The sequence below is a fragment of the Diospyros lotus genome, chromosome 12, assembly GCF_014633365.1.
Source record: "Diospyros lotus cultivar Yz01 chromosome 12, ASM1463336v1, whole genome shotgun sequence".
Lineage (NCBI taxonomy): Eukaryota > Viridiplantae > Streptophyta > Magnoliopsida > Ericales > Ebenaceae > Diospyros > Diospyros lotus.
Window position 1 is genome coordinate 33,192,254 of NC_068349.1, and position 22,925 is coordinate 33,215,178.

At 39.5% G+C, this 22,925-nt stretch overlaps 2 protein-coding genes across 3 annotated transcripts in view; both read right to left on the minus strand.

Moving 5' to 3' along the window:
* The window catches only part of LOC127787456 (putative acyl-activating enzyme 19), a 129,824-nt gene extending 111,171 nt beyond the window's left edge, over positions 1–18,653 (minus strand). For both annotated transcript variants that reach the window (XR_008020162.1, XM_052315511.1), the window contains exons 1-3: positions 18,277–18,653; positions 10,199–10,699; positions 7,953–8,149 (exon numbers count right to left, since the gene is read on the minus strand). Coding sequence is in view for 1 of the 2 variants with exons in the window: in XM_052315511.1 (XP_052171471.1) it covers positions 7,953–8,149; positions 10,199–10,699; positions 18,277–18,631 (1,053 nt within the window). In the remaining variant the exon portion in view is untranslated. The remainder of the gene's footprint in view (positions 1–7,952; positions 8,150–10,198; positions 10,700–18,276) is intronic.
* Positions 18,654–20,127: 1,474 nt separating this feature from the next.
* Positions 20,128–22,396, minus strand: LOC127787457 (non-specific phospholipase C4-like). The gene is made up of 3 exons (XM_052315512.1): positions 21,613–22,396; positions 20,827–21,407; positions 20,128–20,697 (listed from the first exon to the last, which is right to left on the minus strand). The coding sequence occupies exons 1-3, from the start codon at positions 22,356–22,358 to the stop codon at positions 20,330–20,332; spliced, it is 1,695 nt and encodes a 564-aa protein (XP_052171472.1). The 5' UTR covers positions 22,359–22,396; the 3' UTR covers positions 20,128–20,329.
* Between the last annotated feature and the right edge of the window lie 529 nt (positions 22,397–22,925).

The following is a 22,925-nucleotide window of genomic DNA, read 5'->3' on the forward strand; positions in this document are numbered from 1 at the left end:
AACCTTTGTGGAATCTCAACCCTACTTCACTTCTACTCACCTTAGTCTCCAGGGGGAGAAACACTTGAATGGTGACCAAGGTTTACCTGATCTAGACCTTCCAGCACCACCTACTGAAATTCCAGCCACTATCCCCACTGTTCCTACTGCTGTTTATGAAATTCCAGCCACTATCTCTACTGTTCCTGAAATTTCAGCTCCTATTCCAGCTAAAAACCCTTCGGAAATCCCTATTTTTGGACAAGATCAACACCTAGAGACATCATCCTCGGTCAGATTTAAGGGATCCCCTTTTGTGTACCATTGAAAATAGTAGCTCATATCTGCTCCTTAGCCAAGACCAACATCTCCTTTACAGTCAGGTACTGATATGAACCAGCCTCCAAATCCTATTCATACTTTTTCTACTGAGTTTGATATTCCTATTGCTATTAGAAAAGGGGTTAGAAGATGCACTCAGCATCCTCTAGCCAATTATCTATCTTACCGCAAGTTATCCGCAAAACATTACAGCTTTCTGACTTCTCTAGACTCCATTATTATTCCTAAAACGGTTGAAGAGACCTTAAAGGATCAAAAATGGAAGCTAGCCATGGAAGAGGAAATGAGAGCCCTAAAGAAAAATGATACATGGGAGTTGGTGCCTAAGCCAAAGGGAGTAAACCCAGTGGGTTATAGATGGGGTACAACTTGAAATATAATGCAAATGGATCTTTGAAAAGGTACAAGGCTCGATTGGTTGCTAAGGGTTATACTCAAACATATGGGATAGATTATTTGGAGACTTTTGCTCTGGTTGCCAAGATGACCACAGTTAGAATTTTGCTATCTTTGGCAGCCTTTTACGGATGGCAATTGCATCAATTAGATGTGAAGAATGCATTTCTTCATAGTGACTTAGAAGAAGAGGTCTTTATGGAATAGCCACCAGGATTCGAAGGACACAAAGGTGAGGTATGTAAACTTAAAAAGGCTCTTTATGGTCTCAAACAATCTCCAAGGGCATGGTTTGATAGGTTCTCTAAGGCTATGAAGCTCATGAGATATCAATAGAGTAGGAGAGATCACACGCTCTTCTTCAAACACTCTAAGAATGGAAAACTGACTGTATTATTGGTATATGTGGATGATATTATTGTAACAGGAAATGACTTGAAGGAACAGCAGGCATTGAAAGGCAATCTGGCTCAAAATTTTGAAATTAAGGACCTGGGATCACTCAAATACTTCTTGGGAATAGAAGTAGCATATTCTAAAGAACGTATCTTCTTATCTCAACACAAATACATATTGGATCTCTTAAAAGAAACAAGATTGTTGGGCGGAAAAGGAGTATGTACTCCAGTAGAACCTAATGCAAGGTTAAGTAAAGATAATGATAGTCCTCTAAAAGACAGGGGCAGGTATCAAAGATTGGTAGGGAGATTAATTTATTTGTCACACACTAGGTCAAATATAACCTATGCGGTGAGTTTGGTAAGTCAATTCATGCATTGCCCTACTGAAAGTCATATGCAGGCTATAAGAAGAATACTGTGCTATTTGAAAACAACCCCAGGCAAAGGAGTTCTATTCAAGACAGGAGGTGATTCATTGGAAGCACAAGGATGTACATATGCGGACTATGCTGGGTTACTTATGGATAGAAGGTCTACCACCGGCTATTGCATGTTTTTAGGTGATATTTTGATTTCCTGGCGAAGTAAGAAGCAGAGCATAGTGGCAACGTCAAGTGCAGAGGCAGAATTCAGGGCCATGGCACTAGGCTTATGTGAGTTGCTATGGAGCAGAATTGTTCTAGAAGACCTAAAGATTTCAGTCAATGAGCCGATGAAGTTATTTTGTGATAACCAATCAGCCATAAGCATTACTCATAATCCTGTGCGACATGACAGGACTAAACGCATAGAGATTAATCGACACTTTATAAAGGAAAAACTTGAAAAAGGTATAATCCAAATACCTTATGTTCCTTCTGAAAAACAGGTGGCAGATTTATTGACAAAAGAATTGGCAGCTAGAAGATTCGAAGATCTAGAATGCAAGCTGGGAATGATCGATATTCATTCACCAGCTTGAGGGGGAGTGTTGGTAAAAAAAGATTTAAAAGAAGATAAAGAATCAGCCGAAGCAAGTCCTAAAAAATAAGAAAGGATCTAGCTGCATTATCTCCTAATTTTTAGGAGAAGATTTTAGAGAAAAATTCTCCAACTTAATATGTTGTATTTTGTATTTCTAATTCCTAGTTTTTAGGAGATAGATGATAGAATTCTCTTGTATTTAAAGACATGTTGTATTCATAGAAGGACAAATTCCGTTTGTAAAGTTTTCTACCATTATAGAAAACTTAGAAATCCTATTCCTTCAAGGATTTCTTCAAAAGGGAATAAATGTTGAATTGGCTAGGGGTTCCCCATATAAGGACCTTCAGCGCTATGGGAAGGATTGTGCAAGGAATAATGCAAATTATCTTTTTATCCCTCTCGTTCTCTCACCCTATATCTCTTTTCCTCATTCTCCCTCCAGTTCTGTTTCCTTCCCCATTCTGTTCTTATTCTTCTAAATTCCTATTCAAACCCTAGGGTCTTGACATCCTCCTCAAGGCCTCCATGTAAAAAAGCATTTTTCACATCGAACTGCTATAAAGGCCAGTCAAAATTAGCTACTAAGGACAAAAGAATTCTTATCGTGTTCATTTAGGCTACTAAAGCAAAAGTTTCTTCGTAGTCAATTCCATATGTTTGGGTGTATCCCTTAGCTACCAACCAAGCTTTGTCCCTTTCAAGAAACCCATCTGCTTTATATTTGACTATGAAAACCCATTTGCAACCCATCAGTTTCTTTCCTTTTGGCAAATCTACAATTTCCCAAATATTGTTCTTTTCCAGGGCCTGCATTTCAACACTCATAGCATTCTTCCACTTTTTACACTTTAAAGCATCTGATAATGTGGTAGGAATGGATACTGTATGAATGTTTGCAAGAAAGCTTTTATGAGCTGGAAAGCACCTTTGAAAGGATAAAAAATGAGATAATGGATATAAGGGATATTTTGTACATTCTTGGGTTCCTTTCCTTAGGGCTATGGGCAGATCTATTTATGTCCCAAAACCAGTCTTAGAAGGTGAGCTAAGAGACCTTACCTCATTTCCAGAAACAGTTGTTGGTAATGGTCTGTCCCTTTCCAGGTTCATGGAGTTCAAGGAGGTTCGATATAGGGGATTCTAGTTCAGGATAGGCAGGCTGAGGTTGGGTTTCTGGTGCAAGGGTGAGGGTAAGTTCTGTAATTGTATGTTCAGGAGCAGGTTCTTCAGGATTTGTAGATTTAAGTAAAGGATTTGGCATGGGATTGGGTGCAGCTTCAGGTTTCTGCACTTCAAATGGAAATAAGGTAAGGAGAGGCAAAAGCTCATCCTTATCTTCCATACTTGAAGTCTCCCTCTGAAGATAAAGTTGAGAAAAATAGGATTCATACTCAACAAAGGTAACATCAGTAGTGATTAGAACCCTTATAGTGAGAGGGTGATAGCATTTGTATTCTTTTTGGTTAGAAAGATAGCCCACAAAGGCGAATTTAGCTGCTCGAGGATCCAATTTGCCTCTATTATGGCTGTGAACAAAAACAAAAGAAACACACCCAAAGACTCTAAGGCTAAGGGAAGATGTGGAAGAAAGACCCGGATAGAAGTGGGATAACATGGACATTGGAGTTTGAAAATTTAACATGTGGGATGGCAAGCGATTGATGGTGTAAGTTGCAGTAAGGACTGCTTCCCCCCAAAAGTGTTTACACGCATTATGCTGAAACAAGGCCCTAGCAGTATCTAGAACGTGTCTATTCTTTCTTTCTGCAAGGCCATTTTGTTGTGAGGTGGAAACACAAGAGGACTCATGAATAATACCCCTTTGGTGGAAATAAGTGGAAAGAGTCTGGTTAAAATAATCCTGCGCATTATCAAACCTAAACCATTTGATTTGAGCCCCAAATTGAGTTTGGATCATAGAGAAAAAATTTGGGAGGATGTCACTCACATTAGAATTAGATTTAAGGAGAAAGACCCATCTAACCTATATACAATCATCAATAAATGTGACAAACCAATGTGCACTAGAAATATTTGGAATAGCTGATGGACCCCAAATATCACTATGAATTAAATCAAAAGGAAAAGGGCTTTTGTTATTACTAGGAGAAAAAACGAGCACATTTGTGCTTAGCAAGTTCACAAATGTCACAATAAAAATTTGCTAATATCTAGATTTGTAAACAAAGAAGGGAGCATAATCTTGAGTGAGGAGAAAGCAGGATGTCCTAACCTACAATGATGCAGCCAAATAATGTCCTTGTGGGGCTGATACAGTTCAAAGAGGTAGGTTAAGGAATGGTTCCATTTGGGAGCAGTTTGTTTCTCAGACTTGTGACACTTGTCAAGGTAGTATAATCCATCCCTTTCCTTAGCACCCCCAATCCTCAATCTCAAGACTTGGTCCTGAAATAAGCAACAATAAGGTAGAAAAATAACTTTGCAGTTAACATCAGAAGACAATTTAGATACTGAAAGGAGATTGGTGGACAATTTAGGCACATGAAGGACATTTTTAAGAGAAAGAGTAGGGCTGGTTGTAATTTCTCCTATGCCAGCTACTGTGATTAATGAACCATCAACAATAGCTATTTCCCTATAGCTAGAATAGGGAGCATATGAGTGAAAGAACTGAGAGAAAGGTGGCATATGATCAGTGGGCAAGAATCTATGATCCAAGAATCTGGAAAATAAGTATCAGAGGCATTTAAAGCAAAAGAAATAGGAGGTTTATCTGAATGTATCAAGGAGCAATTATCCAAGATAGATGGTTTGTCCAAGGTACTTAGGAATTAACTCAACCTTTCAATCTCCTCCTTGTTGAATTCTTTCTGTTCTTTTGGTTCATGGATTTCTTCTTCCGAGTATGAAGTGGCCATATTGGCTTACCGACTCTGATGCACTTGTCCACCCTTATTTCCCCATTCTTTACTTGGTGGCTTTCCATTTAACTTCCAACACATCCCCTTAGTATGCCTGGCTTTCTTACAGAAAGTACACCATCCTCGCAAACTCTTGCAGCTGCTCTCGTAGTACACAACCCCATTCCACGCACGATTCATGTATCACTCTTCTTGTTTCCTTGTCCAATCAACTGGACTCGTTATCAAATTTCTTTTCCCCTATCCCATGCTTTTAGCCAAAATCCTCGTGATTTCTACCTCCAACTAAAAATGCAACCTTCTTCTATTGCAATTGAGACCTCATTTGTTTCATGTGTGCATATCTCCCCATAGCCGACATCTCATGAACAGGACATCCCACTAAAAATGTAGCATTCTTTTGCTACAATTGAGACTCCAATGGTCTCATACTTGCATTGTTTGTCATGGCAGAAATTTCATAGACGGGACAAGCCACAGGCCAAGAAATCGGAGCTCTTTCCATCCTGCTTCGTCTTCCAAATTCAAACGTTCGAATCGAGAGCTGCTCTCTTGCTTGGAAATTAATTGTGTCAACCAGCAATAGCCTAAACGGATTGGAATTCACCTAGCTAGCTCACCGACAAAGTCCGCCTCTCAAACTCCAAACCTTAATGCTACAACAGTCATCTATCACCCAAGGCATCGGAATCAATTTCCAAAAATAAACCATCTCTTGTACCACTTCAAGTTGCTTCAGAATTTAAGCGACTCTACATGGATTCGTCCAAATCCAATTCAATGGTCGAAGATTTAAGCAACGGCTCAGTTCAGCCTCCTACAAGTCGCTTCTCTCTGTGACACCTTCCAATTTGCAATCGCCTAGCCTTAAATCTACTTTAGCTTATGGCAAGTCAGTCGCAATGGATTCTACGACTAGAATTCTCCAGTTCTACTTCGACTGTAAACTCCGATCAACCTGAAGGAATCAGCTCAGATCACACACCTATTGTGGATCGGCAATCCACAATTCCCAATCAACCGCGGTGGATCCCCCCAATTTGTCGATTCTATCGTGATCGCTAGGGTCCTAATCACTCAGATCTGCCTCCAACCTGTGACTCCTTACTTAATGTAATCTTAACCACTGGCCAAGGACCACTAGCAGATGCTAGCTCCTTGAATTCGCCTGGGTTGCTGAGAATCATGGTCGTATCTCACCTCCTCCATCACAGTCAGATCTGGAAAATCAATAGCCAGATACCGTCCTTCGAAGTCACCTCTAGTAGTCGGCAACACTCTGAATTTCACAACCGAGCGTCATTGCCAACTTCGCCTCCAAAAATCAACAATACTTCTAGATCACAAGCCGAGGGTTGCTAGAAGCTCAGCTTACCCAATCACTTCCTTCGACTTGACCAACTGCGAGAGCCAATCACCAATCAGCGTCATCTCCTACCATGGAACGGTTGCTGTCATGAATAAGGAATTTCACCAGAAATCAATTGGAACTGCCTAGCTTGCTCGTTCAATTTCGAGATTCAATGTCCATCTTCATCTTCAAAACTCGAACAGGAGTGCCTCTGATCTACAATTGAATTGTTGATGGATCAACAACCTCTGTTCTCTGGTTTTATTCATTGAAATTAATTTCAGTAGCCTTCTAATCAAATTGGAACCAAAGCCAGGGAACAACTACTGCTGAATCACTGTCAAATCACTTCGAAACCACCAAAATTCACCAAACTCTACTCATTGAATATTAATAGGATTTGACATAATCATAGCTGAGAATCATTGGCTATGATACCAATTGTCATATACCTAGGGTTTAACCTAGGATTGGATTGGAAATTGGAAGAATGAAGGGGGAAATTTAGAAGAAGAATAGGGAGAATCAGAAGAATAGTGAGGGAGAGAAAGGTCGAGAGAGAGAATATGGAGGAGGGAATTACAATTATTGTATAATACATGAAAACTACTACTATTATATTTATTAATCTATCCTCGAGGATCCTTGGGGTCATGACACTAAGTTGTAACCAACAAACCATTTCTTAGGCAAATTGACAATCCCAAATTTGCAAATACTTTGTATTTCAATCTTATAAATATTTTGTAGTATTACTTTCACTGCTTGTATTTCTTATTATTGCTGTAACTTCTTCTAGAATAGTTTGTTAGCCAATGATTACCCACGTGTAAAGGGCTAGAATAGGACAAAAGATATTGTTACAGCCGTTGGGGAAGGAATGATCGTCTTGGAAGGGTAACGAAGATCAATAGAATTCTTGATATTCCTCCTCTCTTCTATCTTTCTCTCTTTCTAAATCTATTCTACTTCTGTCTTTTTCTCCTCATTCTCTTTGTTTTCTCTACTAAACTGATTGTACCTTCCCAATTCAATTGGAATTAGGAGTGCTATCCTATTGTCACTTCACAACCATGACACACTTAAAAAAAATTTATCTTTCTAATCAATATTTTTCTTTTGTTAGAAACTAAGTTTCACAACATAAATAATAAGGAAAAAGATGAAAGCAAATATTCATAGTTTTTTGTCCTCGAAGGATCATGACCATGCAATGGTACATTTGAGCCACAAGATTAGTGCTTCACTCAGTCAATTGTCAAAACTCTCTGGACTCTTCACAACCTCTCCTCATCAGAACAAATACTGTACAGCTGGCTGGCATTGTTCTATACTTTCTATAAAGTATTAGCTTAGCAATTCAATTGGTCAACAGGTAATTACATATCCAAACGAAAAATTCCTGGAGCTTAGTAGATTTCCCATCTTCATGAATTCTTTAAACTAGGACAACTCTCTCAAAACACAACTCAAATATCTTTTAAAATATTTACCTACAGATTTGACCACTTGGCAAATGTTTGTTAGAGATGTCTCAAAATAGCAGACAGAAAGATTTGATTGCTTCAACAAATGAGCAGCGAATAAACAGAGCAACAATGCAACAAGAATGCAGTTTTATATTTTTTACTGTACCTGGAGAAAATCATACATATAGAACAGGTTTTCTTTGAGCTCAAAGAAAGGTGGAATGACCAATGTAGAAGTACTGAGAAGAGCTCCAAGGAATTCTTGAAGGTGATCAATAAAGCTTATTGATGTTTTGAAAAGCAATAACTCTTCACCAACCATGGGATACAGCTTTTGCATCCACAAAAAACGGTTCATTAGACCTGAAAACGACATGTAAAGTTAAAGTAGAAGAGGACAATGTGAAATTTGGAGAACACACAAAGAGAAATGCATAAAATTCCAAAAATCTATATGAACTCACTGAAAAATACAAGAATTCTCTATGGAAGATAACACATAATAACTTGATAAGGAACCTAATGCTATGAGAGATAACAAAACCAAAAATAAAAAAGCTGTGAGATATACAATCATCAATTAATTTTCATCCAATTCATGGTGAAGAAACATGCTCTTTCATTTTTTTAATGATATGAAAGATTCAGCAACATCCAATAAAGAAGCAAAAATAACATTAGCAGAGAGGAAATAACCATAAGGGAAGGATTGTTCAGGTCAGCATGGATTTCACATGAATAAAAAAAACAAAAAGAAAACCATGTCACATATAAAAACAAAACCCAACTTAAATTTGCATAGGGGTAAAAATTTTACCCGAACCCCATAAAAGTCAAGCTGGCAAAAAGAAAGTTTGTCAACCACTTCTCTAGCATCTTTTAGTTACACAAGCTAAATAACACAATATCTGATCATGACACTGTCCTGTATCCTTCTGAAATGAGTTGACTGGGAAATAAACAGAGAACTATCACACAATTATTTTCGACCTCAAAATGGCAAAAAGATTTCATATTACAAAATTTTATCATGCTAATTCCTGGTGCCTAAGGGAATGGACCCTTGGAAAGGCGTTATGACAGTTAAAAGGATGACTTCCAATTTCTTTCAGGTGGTTACTGGTAGGAGGGTCAAGTTTGGGAAATGACAGGTGTTCCAGTGGCAGATTTCTGGCATTCTTCATCTTTTAGAAGAGTCTGGGTTCCACTTTTCCAGGAGGAGATTTAGGACTAGGAGATGGAATCAGTTGAGGTCTTCTTTGGGCCACCCAGCATTCCAGAGTTAAAAATGGAGCTCAAGACACTTTGGTTGTAAGGACTCCGAATATGGTGTTTCCAGTCTCTTCCTTTGCAAGGCCCTGTGAAGAGGTGGGAAAATGGTTTTCATAGCTAAGGAATTTGACATATAAAGGCATGGCTTAAGGATTGCTTTGTTTTGGTCCAAGTGAATGTCAATATATGTGAAAGAGCTCCTATTTTCACGACTTACTGCACGCCCCTATTGTGCTTGGCAAAAAAGCTTGAAATGCAGATCCATTATGTTTGATGTGCTGTTTATGAACGGAACACATTTGCAGCTCTGTTGAGGAGTCAACTGCATAGCGTAAAGCTTGAAGATCATCGTGCTAGAATGTTTGTTCTTCTTTGGTCCAGGGAAACAATTCATTCACTTTTTTTTCTTTTTGTTGCCCGCGGGGGGGGGGGGGGGGGGGGGGGGGGGGGGGAAGATGAGAAAGACTGTCAGGCATTCAGAGAAAAGGGTGGAAGACAAGTAACATGTGCTTAAAACTAGTGTAGCCATAGTGTAACCATGTTGACAAAGGCTATCATGACTGCAATGGATGGAGAAAATTGAAAGACAGCTTTATTGGTGACAGTAAGATGGATGAATAGGAGAATTGTGAGCTGATACTGCTAGTTGATGCACTTGTGATACCATAGATTCAATGAAATAAGGCTCCAATACCAAGTCAAAGGGGGAAAAGTATGAGAGGGGAAGAAGAAGAAGAGCAGCCTAATAGAAAAATTCTCTGTATATTCTCCACTAATCACAACATGATTTTAATCTCTTCGTCTCTGATTCATATAATCCAACTAGAAAATCAGACTATAACACAACTAAACTTCTAAACAGATAGTCAAATTTTAACAACATGAAACAATTATTACTAAATTTTTCTAGATTTATTCCTTCCTTCCCTTACCACAGCATGCACAACTTTTATATTTCTCCATTTGGATATATCTTTGTTTTCTCTTCATTCTCTAAAGTTAAGTTTTCCAGAAAATGTACCACGTGCTGGTTTATTCCATTTCTAGCATAAAAAAAAATTTGCATGCACAACAGCATAACTTTGAAGCCTGATTTGTGGTCCCTCAAAATTTTTAAATGGGACTGAAGTAATGTTTTACCTGTTTCAGTCCCGCAAACACCTTTAGGCTTCCCAGTTGATCCAGATGTGTACATTAAGTAACAAAATGACCTTGAATTTTCATTTTCACAAGGCCAAGCTAAATTTGATGGCACAAATTGCTGCTGAAGGATTTCTTTAATGGATATAAATAATTCAGGGCAACTGCCACTATTTACAAGCCCATGTGATTTATCAGGCTCAAGATAACCTCTTCCATCAAAGGTAGATAGGCACCTAATGATAAGATCAACATTTGAAGAAGAAATAACGGACAATATTCTTTCTTTGGGCCATAAAGGATCCAAAGGCATAAAAGCTTCCCCACACCTCAAAACAGAGAGGACAGCAATTATGTACTCCACAGAAGGTTCCATATATATTCCCAATATTTTCAGAGTAGTTGAATGCTGATCTTCAGTAAACTGCTCTGCAACTGGACTTGACACTGTGGAATGTTCAGAAATGCAGCCACACACTGGCGGCTCAGTAGGAAAACTACCTGCAAAAAAAGATGAAGTTGTTTATCCGGTCACACATGAATAATACCATGTCTTGCCAATCACAAAATCGCATTCAAATATGTATTCCAACTACATAAAGGTAACTTCAGCAGAGACCATACCAATTTCATTAAACATTTTCCACATTAAAACATGATCGGGATTAAAACACCACAATCATCACAATAGCAACAAATTAATATACCATCATGGAGTCACCAATCTGTAGTTAACAAATAAAAAATAAGATCAACCTGCTAATACAACTCAAGTAGCATGACATCGAGATTAATATACACTACTTCATGAGCTTCAAGACAACCCATTTCAAACAGTTGAATAGTAAGACTAATGAAAAATTTGTACAAAGGTTGTAAAAGGAAGAATGATGAGAGGGTTTTAGTCTGCTATGTCTCCCAACTCTACAACTACAACCCATATTTATACTATTATTCAAAAGGACAGATTACATCAGGATAAAAATTTAGCACAATTAAAGCTAGCAATTAGATCAAGATTGTACCTATTAGTCATCCAAGATTTATATCAATCAACAGTCCCCATCAAGAGAATATATAGACATTTCTCATGCCCATCTTTTTTACACTAGAATGAAATATTTTACCACTAAGACCCTTAGTAAATATGTCAGCCAAGCCAACCGATGTTCACACCTCACTAAAGGTATGCAAAGGTGATCATCATCTAACTTTTCCTCGATGAAGTATTTGTCAATCTCATTGTGCTTTATCCTGTCATATTGAACCAGATAATTGCAGATATCAATCCCAGCCCTATTGCCACAAAATAGGATGAGAGGTATTTCATTAATTATCTATACCTGTCATGATTTTCTTAAGCCACAAAGTTTCACAAACACCATGAGGCATATCTCTATATTATGCTTCCACATTTGCTCAAGCTATCATAGTTTGCTTCTTACTTCTCCAAGTGACCAAATTGCTACCAATGAACAAGCAATGGCCTATTGTAGATCTCTTATCATCTAGTGAAGCTGCACAATCAGCATCAGTGTAGGTCTCTATCCAGCATACTCAAATGTCCATGTTTTTCAAATAACAATCCCTTTCAAGGAACAGATTAGCAACACAAGGAAAACAACCAGAATATATGTATATCTTTTTGCTACAACAACAAATATTTCTTGATAGTCTACTCCATAAGTCTAGGTGAATCCTTTTGCAACAAAACATGCTTTAAAAACTCTCTATTTTTCCATCAGGCTTGTGTTTACAGTAAAGACCCATTACATCACACCACCTTTTTTCCAACTGAAAGATTTGCAATTTCCCAAGTGTCATTCTTATCTAAGGATCTCTTCTCTTCCTCCATGACGTCTTTCATTTTGAATATCAGAGTGCTTCCTACCAATTCTTAGGAATAAAAATAGGCGACAACAATGGAACAAAAGTTCTATAGGGGGGAGAAAAGGAATCATACAAGACAAAGTTATAAATTGGATGCTGAATACAACATTGAACTCCATTTCTAAGAGCAATAGGAATATCCAAAGCATTGGTAAGAGATATATGTCAGGTCCTTAGATCTGACAGTGTGAATTCTCAGCCAATTGGCGATAACTAGGGCAGAAAGTAGGGAGAATTGAGAGGAAAATTCAAAGAGAGAGAGAGAAGAACAGAGAGAGGAAAGAGAGTGAGAATGATCGAGAGAGAGAGAGCGAGAGAGAATTCTGGAATAATACTTTGATAGCTTTGCATTAGGATGGATTAGCTTTATATACTAATCCAAGCAGTTAGTTAAGTTGGCACCAACAAGGCTGCCAATTACAAATCTCAAGGTACAACTATGAGCAGCTAGCTTTAAGTACAACTGCTACTAGTACTGCTGTTTAGGTACAAACATTAGGTACATGACAATATAGAAGATGGGAGAAAGTACCAACTGAATGAAGGATGTCATGACCCTAGGGTTTCAACAGAGAATTAGTGCCAATTTTAGGAAGAATTAGGGCAGAATTTGAGAACAAGAAGGAGAATCAGAAGGGATAAAGATGGGAAGAGAAGCTGAGGGGAAGAAGAGACAGGTCCGAGAGGGAGAGAGAGAGTTCGGGAGAGAGGAGAACAGATGTTTTCATTGATATTTTCAGCATATCCCCACAACAGCCTAGTAGCCTTATATAGCTATTACAACAGCTTAGCAGAAAATACAAGGTAACTACCCTAACAACTCAACAGATTACAAGATAACTACCCTAACAACATAACAGAATTAACTATTACTCCTGAGAGATAATCTGCTATACTCAACCCTACCATAAGCTCTTATACATCCTAGGGTCCTAACAATGGAGTAAAAGGCTGTGCTTCAGCAGAACCCAAGGATAATGATCGGCTATATAGAGTATGTTTGATGGTCTACTTGTGTTAAGAATACCTTATCATCTTTCTCTATTCAAGCAAGAATAACATAGTGTCTTCATGATCCTCATCTGCAATATCTTGTGTCGTATCATCTAGTTGTTTCAACTCCTCCTTATTAGCAGCATTCCTCCCCTTAATCATACCTTGAGTCAGAGGAACTAAGGAAGGCAATAGGAAATAGTTTCCCTAAAACCACAAAAGATGGGTGTCCCGGTCTAAATGCCATGGGAACTGTCAGAGAGAAGCTTCAATTGTTGTATCTGTTTAAGGAACATGACAAGGATAGGAGACTTAATATCAATTACTGATCCCAAACCATCTTCATAAGGAATAGATCAACTAGTGTTTTATTATTACCAATCGTTTTCCAGTATCTAACTCTAGAAAACACAGTAGAAAGAAAAGGAAATGACTACAATTCAAATCCCTAGTGCCGATACTGGTACATAACAAATTATGGAAACATTTCGGAACATCATCAATTGCACCTTATCCTAAACAAATTAGGGTCGATAGTACAACATTAATAATGTCAAATGACTTCTAAAAGTCAAATTAACAATACAAAATCAATGCAAAAGAACAATGTGACAAAATTTTATGTCCAATGCCCTTCCTAGTGCAACCCTCTAGCCAAGGAATGAACAGATGGAACATGTTGAGTTGTATATAGAGATAGTTAGCATTATGTCATAGCTTAAGTCATGAGTTAGCATTATGTCATGGAATTTGTATATATATGTGTTCCATCTCTTAGTTTGTAATGAAAGAGAAATTCCTCAAACTCTCTCTCTCTCTCTCTCTCTCTAAATTCTCACATGGTATTAAGCCACCGATGAGAAAACCCTAAGCCGTCATTGTGTATCTGTCAGAATGTAATTCTGACAAGAGAGAGAGAGAGAGAGAGCAATTCAGTGAGAATTGTGTGGGAACTGATGGAATAGAAAGAAAGAGAGAGACATCGAGAAGCTAAGAGGGAAAATTGAATCAATTGAATTCTCCAAAGATGCTTCTCATGGCCGCTGAGGGTTGGCTATATAATTACCAAGCCTTAGCGCCAATATTTGGGATACATTTGAATTAGACCCATGTGTTGTAACTACCAATCTAATCCATATTACACTAGTACCCCTTGCCCTTCTACCTTATTAGTCTCCTTATTTACATAATAGTCCCGTGGCAATTCCCCCCCTGCTAGAAACATTACTTGTCCTCAAGTAAGTCACAAAAGTCCGGCTGCCTTGGGAAACTACTTCAAGGAGGCATTCCCCAAGTGTTGTTTACAAGGTAGAGATTGGACCAGCAGACTAACACTTCAGTGATAGGTGCTTGGTGCTTATAGATGATTCTCCTATCCACTATAGCTATTGGCTCTGTCTCTTGTTATGCTGATTGTATTGTTAAGGGTAGGATAGAACTGACTTGACTGGTGCTCGGTGATGATTTGAGGAGTGACACATGAAACACAGGATGTATGTGAGACCCCTCCGGAAGTTGGAGTCTGTAAGCCACTCGTCCCACCTTGGCTATCACTTCATAAGGCCCGTAGTATTTGGGACTCGGCTTAGTAACTGACTTAGGAGCTAAAGTCTTCAATTGGACTTGACTCAATTTTAGATACACCATGTCTCCCATTGAGAAGACTCGTTCACTCCTCTTCCTGTATCATGTATTGCTTCATTCGATTTTGGGCACTGGCTAGCTCCTTCCTTAGGGCTTGTAACATTTACTGCCTCTAAAATAGATAATCGTCCACTATGGCTTCCTCTTAGTGGTAAGAAAGGAGGTTTGTATCCATAGAGTGCTTCAAACGGTGTCATCTTCAGAGAGGAGTGCGGAGTGGTATTGTACCACCATTGAGGTAGGGAGAGCCATTTGTGCCACACGGTAGAATGCAGTAGGCTCACACATCTTAAGTATATCTCAAGGCATTGATTAGTTCTTTTGGTCTGTCCATCTGTCTCCGAGTGATAAGAGGATGACATGTGTAGCTGTGTTCCTAGGGATTTCATTAGCTCTTTCCATAGAAGGCTTGTGAAGACTTTGTCCCTATCAGAAACAATCACCTGAGGTAGCCCATGCAGCTTGCCCACCTAATCTAAGAAAAGTCTTGCCACCTCCTGTGCAGTAAAGGGGTGTGCTAAGCCCAAGAAGTGGGTATAATTGGTCATATGATCCACCACCACTAGCACACAATCCTTACCCTCTAACTTCGGCAGACCTTCTACAAAATCCATGCTAATGTGGGTCCATGCTTGGTTAAGAATGGGTAGGGGTTGCAGCAACCCTGGGGGGTGGATGTTTTCATGTTTGCACCTGTTTCAAGTGTCACAACCTTTCACATACTCTACCACTTCTCTTCTCAACCCTAGCCAGAAGAATAGTTGTTTAATCTTGCTATAAGTGTTCTGTATCCCCCAATGGCCACCCACGATGGAATCATGTAGTGCCTCTAGGATCTTTTGTTGGAGAGCCTTATCCTCACCAATTAGTATTATGTCCTTATATCTCAGCAACCCATTCCTCAAGGAATAACCTAGTTTGTTGTCTAGTTCCAGGATCATTTGTTCCATTAGCTCCTTGATCCATTCTCCTTTTGTGTAACTGGTTGTTACTTCTTAGAACCAATCCGGAGTAATTGTAGTGATAGCAACAGAGGCCCCTTCTTCCACACAACAAGATAGAGCATCGGCTGCTTTGTTCTCCTGGCCTCTTCGGTATTAAATAACATAGTCAAGTCCCATTAACTTCGACATGCCTTTCCTCTAAAGGTGGGTATGAAGTTTATGTTGTAACAATATCGTGATCTGTCTTTATAATGAACCTTCCTCCTTCAAGGTAGTGTTGCCATTTCTCTACGGCTATTAGAATAGCCAAAAGCTCTTTATCATAGACACTGAGACCCAAGTGCTTAGGGGCCAATGCCTAGCTGATAAAAGAAAAAGGCCTTCCTCCTTGCATCAATACTGCTCCCACCCTACTATCACTTGCATCGGTTTCTAGTACAAAAGACTGATTAAAATCAGGTAAGCTCAATGTAGGCACCTCACTCATGGTAGCTTTCAACCTTCCAAAAGCTTCCTCGACCCTCTCATTCCAGTGAAATCCTTCCTTCTTCAGCAACTCTATTACTGGTCTACTTAAGAGTGCCATAATCTTTGACAAATTTGTGATAGTAACCTGTGAGGCCCAAGAACCCCCGTAGGGCTTTCACATTAACAGGGCTTGGCCATGTCGTCATTGTTGCCACCTTCTGGGGATCTGTGCTAACCCTTGCCCCTGAAATGGCATGGCCAAGATACTCCACTTGGGATTGTGTAAATGCACATTTAGACTTCTTAATATACAACTTATTGAATCGAAGGACTTGTAGAGTTGTCCTTAAGTGCTCTAGATGTTTGGCAAAGGTGGGGATGTAAAACAAAATGTCATCAAAGAATTCCAAAAGAAATTGGCGTAGGTAGGGTTTGAATATTTGGTTCATAAGGGCTTGGAAAGTTGTTCGAGAGTTGGTCAATCCAAAGGGCATTACCAAGAATTCATAATGCCCTTAGTGAGTTCTAAAGGCAGTTTTGTGGATATTATTAGGACGCAGTCTAATTTGATAATATCCCGATCTGAGGTCAAGTTTAGAGAAAACTTTAGCTCCATGCAATTCATCTAACAGGTCTTCGATAATGGGTATAGAGAATTTATTCTTTATGGTTAAGGAATTGAGTTGGCAGTAATCAATACAAAATCGCCAACAATCGTCTTTCTTCTTTACTAATAGCAAGGGAAAGGCATAGGGGCTGGTGCTTGGTTGTATAACAAAAGTATTTAGCATGTCTTTGATCATGTGTTCAATTTCAGCCTTCTATTTTAGGGGGTATCTATATGAGTAAATGTTAATTGGCTCAGCATTGGGTTTGAGGTTGATAGTGTGGTCTATTGGTCTTGGGGGTAGTCATAGTTGTTAAAGGCACGCCTAGGCGCAAGGCGCCAGTTCAACGCCTCGCTTGGGCCGAGGTGAGGCGATTTCAGTGAGGTGCACGCCTTGCACGGTGAGGCGCCGAGGCAAGAGACGCGCCTCATGAAACCTAGGTATAAAACCTAGGTTTTAATTAAAACCTAGGCAGCCCAATTCCTCCCCTCTTCTTAGTTCCAACATGTATATATTACAACATAAATGTTCACATTTTCTTTTATTTATATTTTATCTTCCATTTACTTTAATACATAAATGTAAATAAGAAAGTACCCCCCATTTGGGTTCAATAAAAATATCTAAAAAATCAAAATCCATAACAACAAGAAAATAGAATTTTGGCTTTAGTATAAACTCAGGATTTAATGATTTAACCACCCCCAAAATACATACTTATTATTTCTTGAAAAATTCATTAAAAATTATTTTAACAACAATGAATATTAGCTATCAAAATACCGAGAGATAGTTTTTCAAAATGAAAATATTTTCTTATATGTCTCCTTATAATGCGCTAATCTTCCAGACTTAGAAAATTAGCATTTTTCAAAATGAAAACATTTTCTTGATTGAAAGGGATGATGAAGATATTGACCTTGATGTTGATAATCTCCTTGATGATGATTGATTAAAACTTCTTTATTGATTGTGGATTTGTAGTGTTTATATGTTTGTTTAGAACTTTGCATGATGAATGGTACTTGTTTGAGTTTGAGACTTTAAATTTAAACTTTGATGATGTTTCTAGTTTAGAATTTGCATGATGAATGAATCAACTTTGATGATATTAGTTTAAAATTTGAAAATAATGAATCATTAATGATATGCATGTGTTATTATTGATAATTTGATAATTTTTTATGATTTTACAAGATTTTGAGTTTTTTTTTTTCTAAAAGACGCGCCTTGTCTCATGCGCATCGCATCTCAAGCTCCATGACCTTTTGCGCCATGCACCTTTTAGAGCTATGGGGGTAGTAGAGAGTTAGGTTCCACAAACAAGTCTCCAAATTCATCTAAGAATAAATTAAGCGAGGAATGAAGAAGTCGCGATGTAACGGGAGCATTTACTGGAGAAGAGGAATGTGTCGCATTACCTTACATCTTTTTAGAACATAACAGTAGGGATTAAACTTTAGAGATCTTTGAGAGCATCAACAACATAAAAATACAGTAAAGATACAATGAAGAGGGGGTTTCATCTAACCAGTGGTGCCGGTGGCTCGGACAAGACAGGGATCATCTCCGCCGTCGAGGACGCGGCGGAGTCGGGAGCTGAGGGAGTCGACAGCGACGAGGATTTCTGAGAAAGTGAAACAGCGGTCGCCTTCGTACAGCGGCGGACAAGAACTCTGCGCCGTCGAGAGAAGGTCGGCAAAGAACTTGTCGTAATCGATGGCGGACGGCGGAGCGGTGCGGTTGTTGCTGCGAAACTCTCTGGCGATCCTGGCGCCGCCGGCGCCGTGTACGACGGCGACTTTGTCGGGGTCCCTTCTCGCGGCCTTGAAGAACGCGTGGGATATACAGCCGCAATCGAGCTTCGTTTCCGCAACGGAAGCCATCTCTCTACCACGAGAGAGAGAGATTTGCTGAAAGTTAACCGTTGGGATTGATTCAAGTTCATATATAGTCCAGTCTGTGTAGTGTTGGATTGAGATTGTGAGTTGGGCCGGAAGGCACTTCAGTCCATGGGCTCTTCTTGAGCTTTGACCCTGTACTCGGCCCACATCCAATTTGGGGAAATCTATTTCAGTGAATATGCAATTAACTAAATAATAATATTTATAAAAAATTATGACCACTACCACTCAAGGTAATAGGTCTGCTGCTGATACCCCTCATGCCAACACTTTAAATCTCATGGGTTGAGTATAGTATATTAAGCTTGTTTGAGTAATTGCATGTTTACAAGGTTTATAGATTTTTTGGGTAGAAAAATTCAAGATACTACATTTAAAAATTTCTAGTAAGAATCTTTCGAATGTTTTAGATAACAAGTGTGTTGATCTTCACGGAATTAGTATGTTATATATTATGCGTTTTCACCAAAAATTTTCCTTTTTTCAAATCATCATTTAATTCTTCTTAAGTAATTTTTTTTTTTCTTTTAGCATAGAAATCTCAATAGATCCCTAATTAACGTATAATCTTTGGTCAAAATCGTCGTACCTTCTCTAAAACTATATAGTAATCTTTTGAATTATATAATTATCTCTAAAATTAGCATTCAAAACTTCTTTAAAAATTAAACTTCTATAAATTCTATTACTTAATTAACTTAAGACACTCATAAAAAGTAGTGTTCCTTCCTAACCAAAGGAGAGTGATCGTAGGCGGGGCCCGGACTCTGACGACGGGTCCGTCTAGGGGGTAGCTGGCACCTGCAAGCACTTCGACGGTCGAGTGAGTATAAGAGTAAAATGAGGCAGTGTATCAGTAAGTCAAAGATGAGAACATATATTGGCTCTGAAGAAAGCTGGTTGATATAAAAGAAGGAAATGTCCTCTTGCATGTATGAAACGTATGTTTGCAAGTGATGGGACTGATTATTCGGCGTCGATAGTGGTTCACAGGTGGTAGTATGGTGGTAACGAGACTCTCTAAATGGGATCCGCAATTAATAAGGATGAGATCTAAGATGGCTGCACTGATATCTAGTGGGTTTGTAATGATGCCGTGGCAGGTTGGTGTTGGGCTAAAGCTGGGTCTAGAAGAGATATCAGGTTGGGCCTAAGGAGAGGGCCGAGATTGGGCCCGAACGGTCCAAATAGTTATTGAAAATGAGTATTATGATGATAGTTAATAAGTGTTAGATAAAAGTTATTGAGATTATCATAAGTCCAAGGGTAAAAAGACTAATAATACTACTATTAAAACATAGCATAGCAAAGAATATTATGATCTCATTAATGGTATCTTAATTAGCATACTAGGAAAAGATTAACACAAAAATAAGTATCTTACAAAGTCTAATCTCTAATAGTTAATTCAAACTTACCTTTTAATTTATTAAAAAAAAATAGATGTCTGCAAGTCCTCATAATTAATCTTCAAAATATATATAAATGTTATCAAATTTGGTTCTTATTCATAAGAATATGACTAATTGGAATGAATACATTTCATCATAAACGTCATGCATCGATCAATCAACATTAGACATAAACAAATGAAGCAAATTAATCCCCACATCATTGCATACACAAAATGAAGCTTATGGATGGATCCCACCCACGACTTCTTGATCATCTGCATGAAGCTTAATTATTGGAAGGGCTACAAATCATACAGGAAAACAACTTGGAAGCAAAGGACTTGTTATTAGATTTTGCTTTTGCTGCGTCGTCTCGGCCTGCAGGAGGAACACAAATCTGGGATTCGTCATCTGCCCCGCTGCTTTCCCGGGATTTCTTCTCGCATTCGTCCAAGAATTTCTTGAAAGCATTGTTCACGTATTCAGCCGCCGCTGCAACGGTCATCTTCTCCACCAGCTTGTCGGGATAGCTGTCTTTCTGGTGGTCTCCGCATAATGCCGCCGCCATTTGCACCAGCACTGCCTGAAAATCTGTCAGCTTCGCCTTCTCTTCGGCTTCGGCCTCTCTCAGCTTCACTGGTTCCGCCAGTTTAACTGCAATATTGTAAGGCCGAAAGCAAAAGAAACACACTTTCTCATGTTTCTAACTTACTTAGATTCACCTAAATCAGTTGTCGCTAATTAATTTGTATTAGTTTGATCAACTAAATTAGTTAGATTCACCTGGACAGTCAGTTCTTGGGCTGCTTCGGCTGAGAACGCTTTCAAAAGTGCCTGCCCAAGCGTCTCTCTTAGTCAAGAACTCTTTCAGCTTGAAAATCTTCTTAACAGTCGCCGGAATCGAAGAATGCTCGAACTCCGACGACGGAAAAGGCCCCGACGGCCCATGCAACACAGTTCCAGCCTCAATCCACGGCGAGATCAGAATCGCCGGGACACGAACGCCGAGCCGGTCAAACCGGAAGTTGTACGGCTCAGGGCCCACTACGCCGTCCGGACTCGGAACTCCTGCCACCGGTGTCGGCACGTGGTCGTAGAAACCGCCGTGTTCGTCGTAGACAACGATGAACAGGATCTCGTTCCACTGGGGACTTGATCTCACCGCTTCGTAAACTTCTTTCACAAATTTCTGGCCCTCGAAGACGTCGTGAGAAGGGTGATCGTCGTTCCCCGGCAAGATTTTGAGGTCGAAGTATCTCTGTTCGATTACCACGTAGTTTGGAAGCTTCCCCTCTTTGCAGTGATTCTTGAAGTGGAGATCGAACTGGTGAAAGTGCTTTACGTATTTCAGCTTTCTTAGATTCCTAGCAACAGAGAAAACCAGATATATATATATATATATATATGAAAGAGAAATGTATAGTACTAGCTCGATCGTTTTAATTTCCATTTGTTTTATAAGCCATTATACATATTAATATCAGTTTGAATCTCGCTTTCCATTTTCCTCGTATCCAAACATAAGTTGAGCCGTCGAAAGTTTATTGTAACAGCTAGCCATTGCAATACCTGAAGAACAGAGTGGAAGGAGGGTACTGATAATATATGCCAAAGCTATAACCAGCTTCATCCAAAGACTCAAATATGGTCTTCTGGGGAAACCCTTCAACCAGAAGCTTCGTGTCGTTGCTCGTGGCGCCACGCGACGTCGCCGAGTGCACAAACAACCTGTTTGGTTGCGTCGACGCCGGCACGGCCGCGAACCACCGGTCGCACACCGCGAACTCTGCCACCAGATCCTTGTACACCGGCACGGCGTCCGGCTCAAACCCGTTCATCACCGCGTCCGCCATGCCGTTCTCCGTCCTCTCCGCATTCTGCGCGAAGCCTTGCATTGTCGGCTCCCGCTCCCGCTCCTTCTCGTCTCGGCTCCACGGCTGGCCGAAGACTTGCTCGTAGATGGCTTGGATGGTGTGGCCCGGGTCCGGGTCGACGTAGGCGGAGCGGCGACCGAAGAAGAGCCGAGTGGAGCCGAGGGGGTTGGACTCGGCGCCGGTGACGCCGTCGATGTGGGGGTTGAGGGTCTTCATCCAGCCGAGCATGTGGTCGAACGAGCGGTTCTCTTGGACTAGCACCACCACCGTTTTAATCGGAAAATAACGATTGGAAATATCTGCGGCCATGACGGCGGCGAGTGTTGTTGGCTTGGGGATGGGTTGGAGTGTCGTTTTAAAGGTGTTTGGATCGAGGGAAAATGAAGAAAGCGTGGGGATTTCTTGCTGGGAGAAGATTGGGGTTGCTTTTGCTTGCGCCATTGAGATTGCAATCTCAATTCAATTAGCGGTTAAGGCGCGTGAGGGGCCGATTATTGTGGCAGCATATCTGCCCAATTGAAATGCTCTCGGACAAAAGCAAGGCTCCTCCTGAAAAAGAAATTACTTGATTTTTTTATTTAACGTTTTTTAAATATAATTATTTCTCTTCTCTCTCTAAATAAATATATTTTATACTTTATAAATAAAAAAACATAACTCGTATATTCTCTAATACATTTCAAAAATTTTAACAAATAATTTAATAAAAAATTTAGAATACTTTTCAAGTTTATTTTAAAAATTATATATCTTGATCTAAAAAGTAATTTAACTTTATCTTACTCATTTTAACAAATAGTACCATAATAAATAATTGGACCGTCCAGGTCCAATCTCGACCCTCTCCTTAGGCTCAATCTGATCTCCTTTCTGGACCCAGCACCAGTCTGTCATGGCATCATTATGGCTGTCAGTGGATATTCGCATAGCCGTCTCAGATCTCATCCTCAATAATAACGGATCTCATCTACATTAATGAGAGTTCCGTCGCCACCATGCTACCACCTG

Bases quoted from the DNA above. Each gene is read 5' to 3' on its own strand.
- LOC127787457 (XM_052315512.1), bottom strand. From the start codon at position 22,358: ATGGCGCAAGCAAAAGCAACCCCAATCTTCTCCCAGCAAGAAATCCCC. The intron at 21,408-21,612 runs GTATTGCAATGG...CTCTGTTGCTAG, and splicing joins CCTTCCACTCTGTTCTTCAG to GAATCTAAGAAAGCTGAAAT. The intron at 20,698-20,826 runs GTGAATCTAACT...ACAATATTGCAG, and splicing joins CCCAAGAACTGACTGTCCAG to TTAAACTGGCGGAACCAGTG.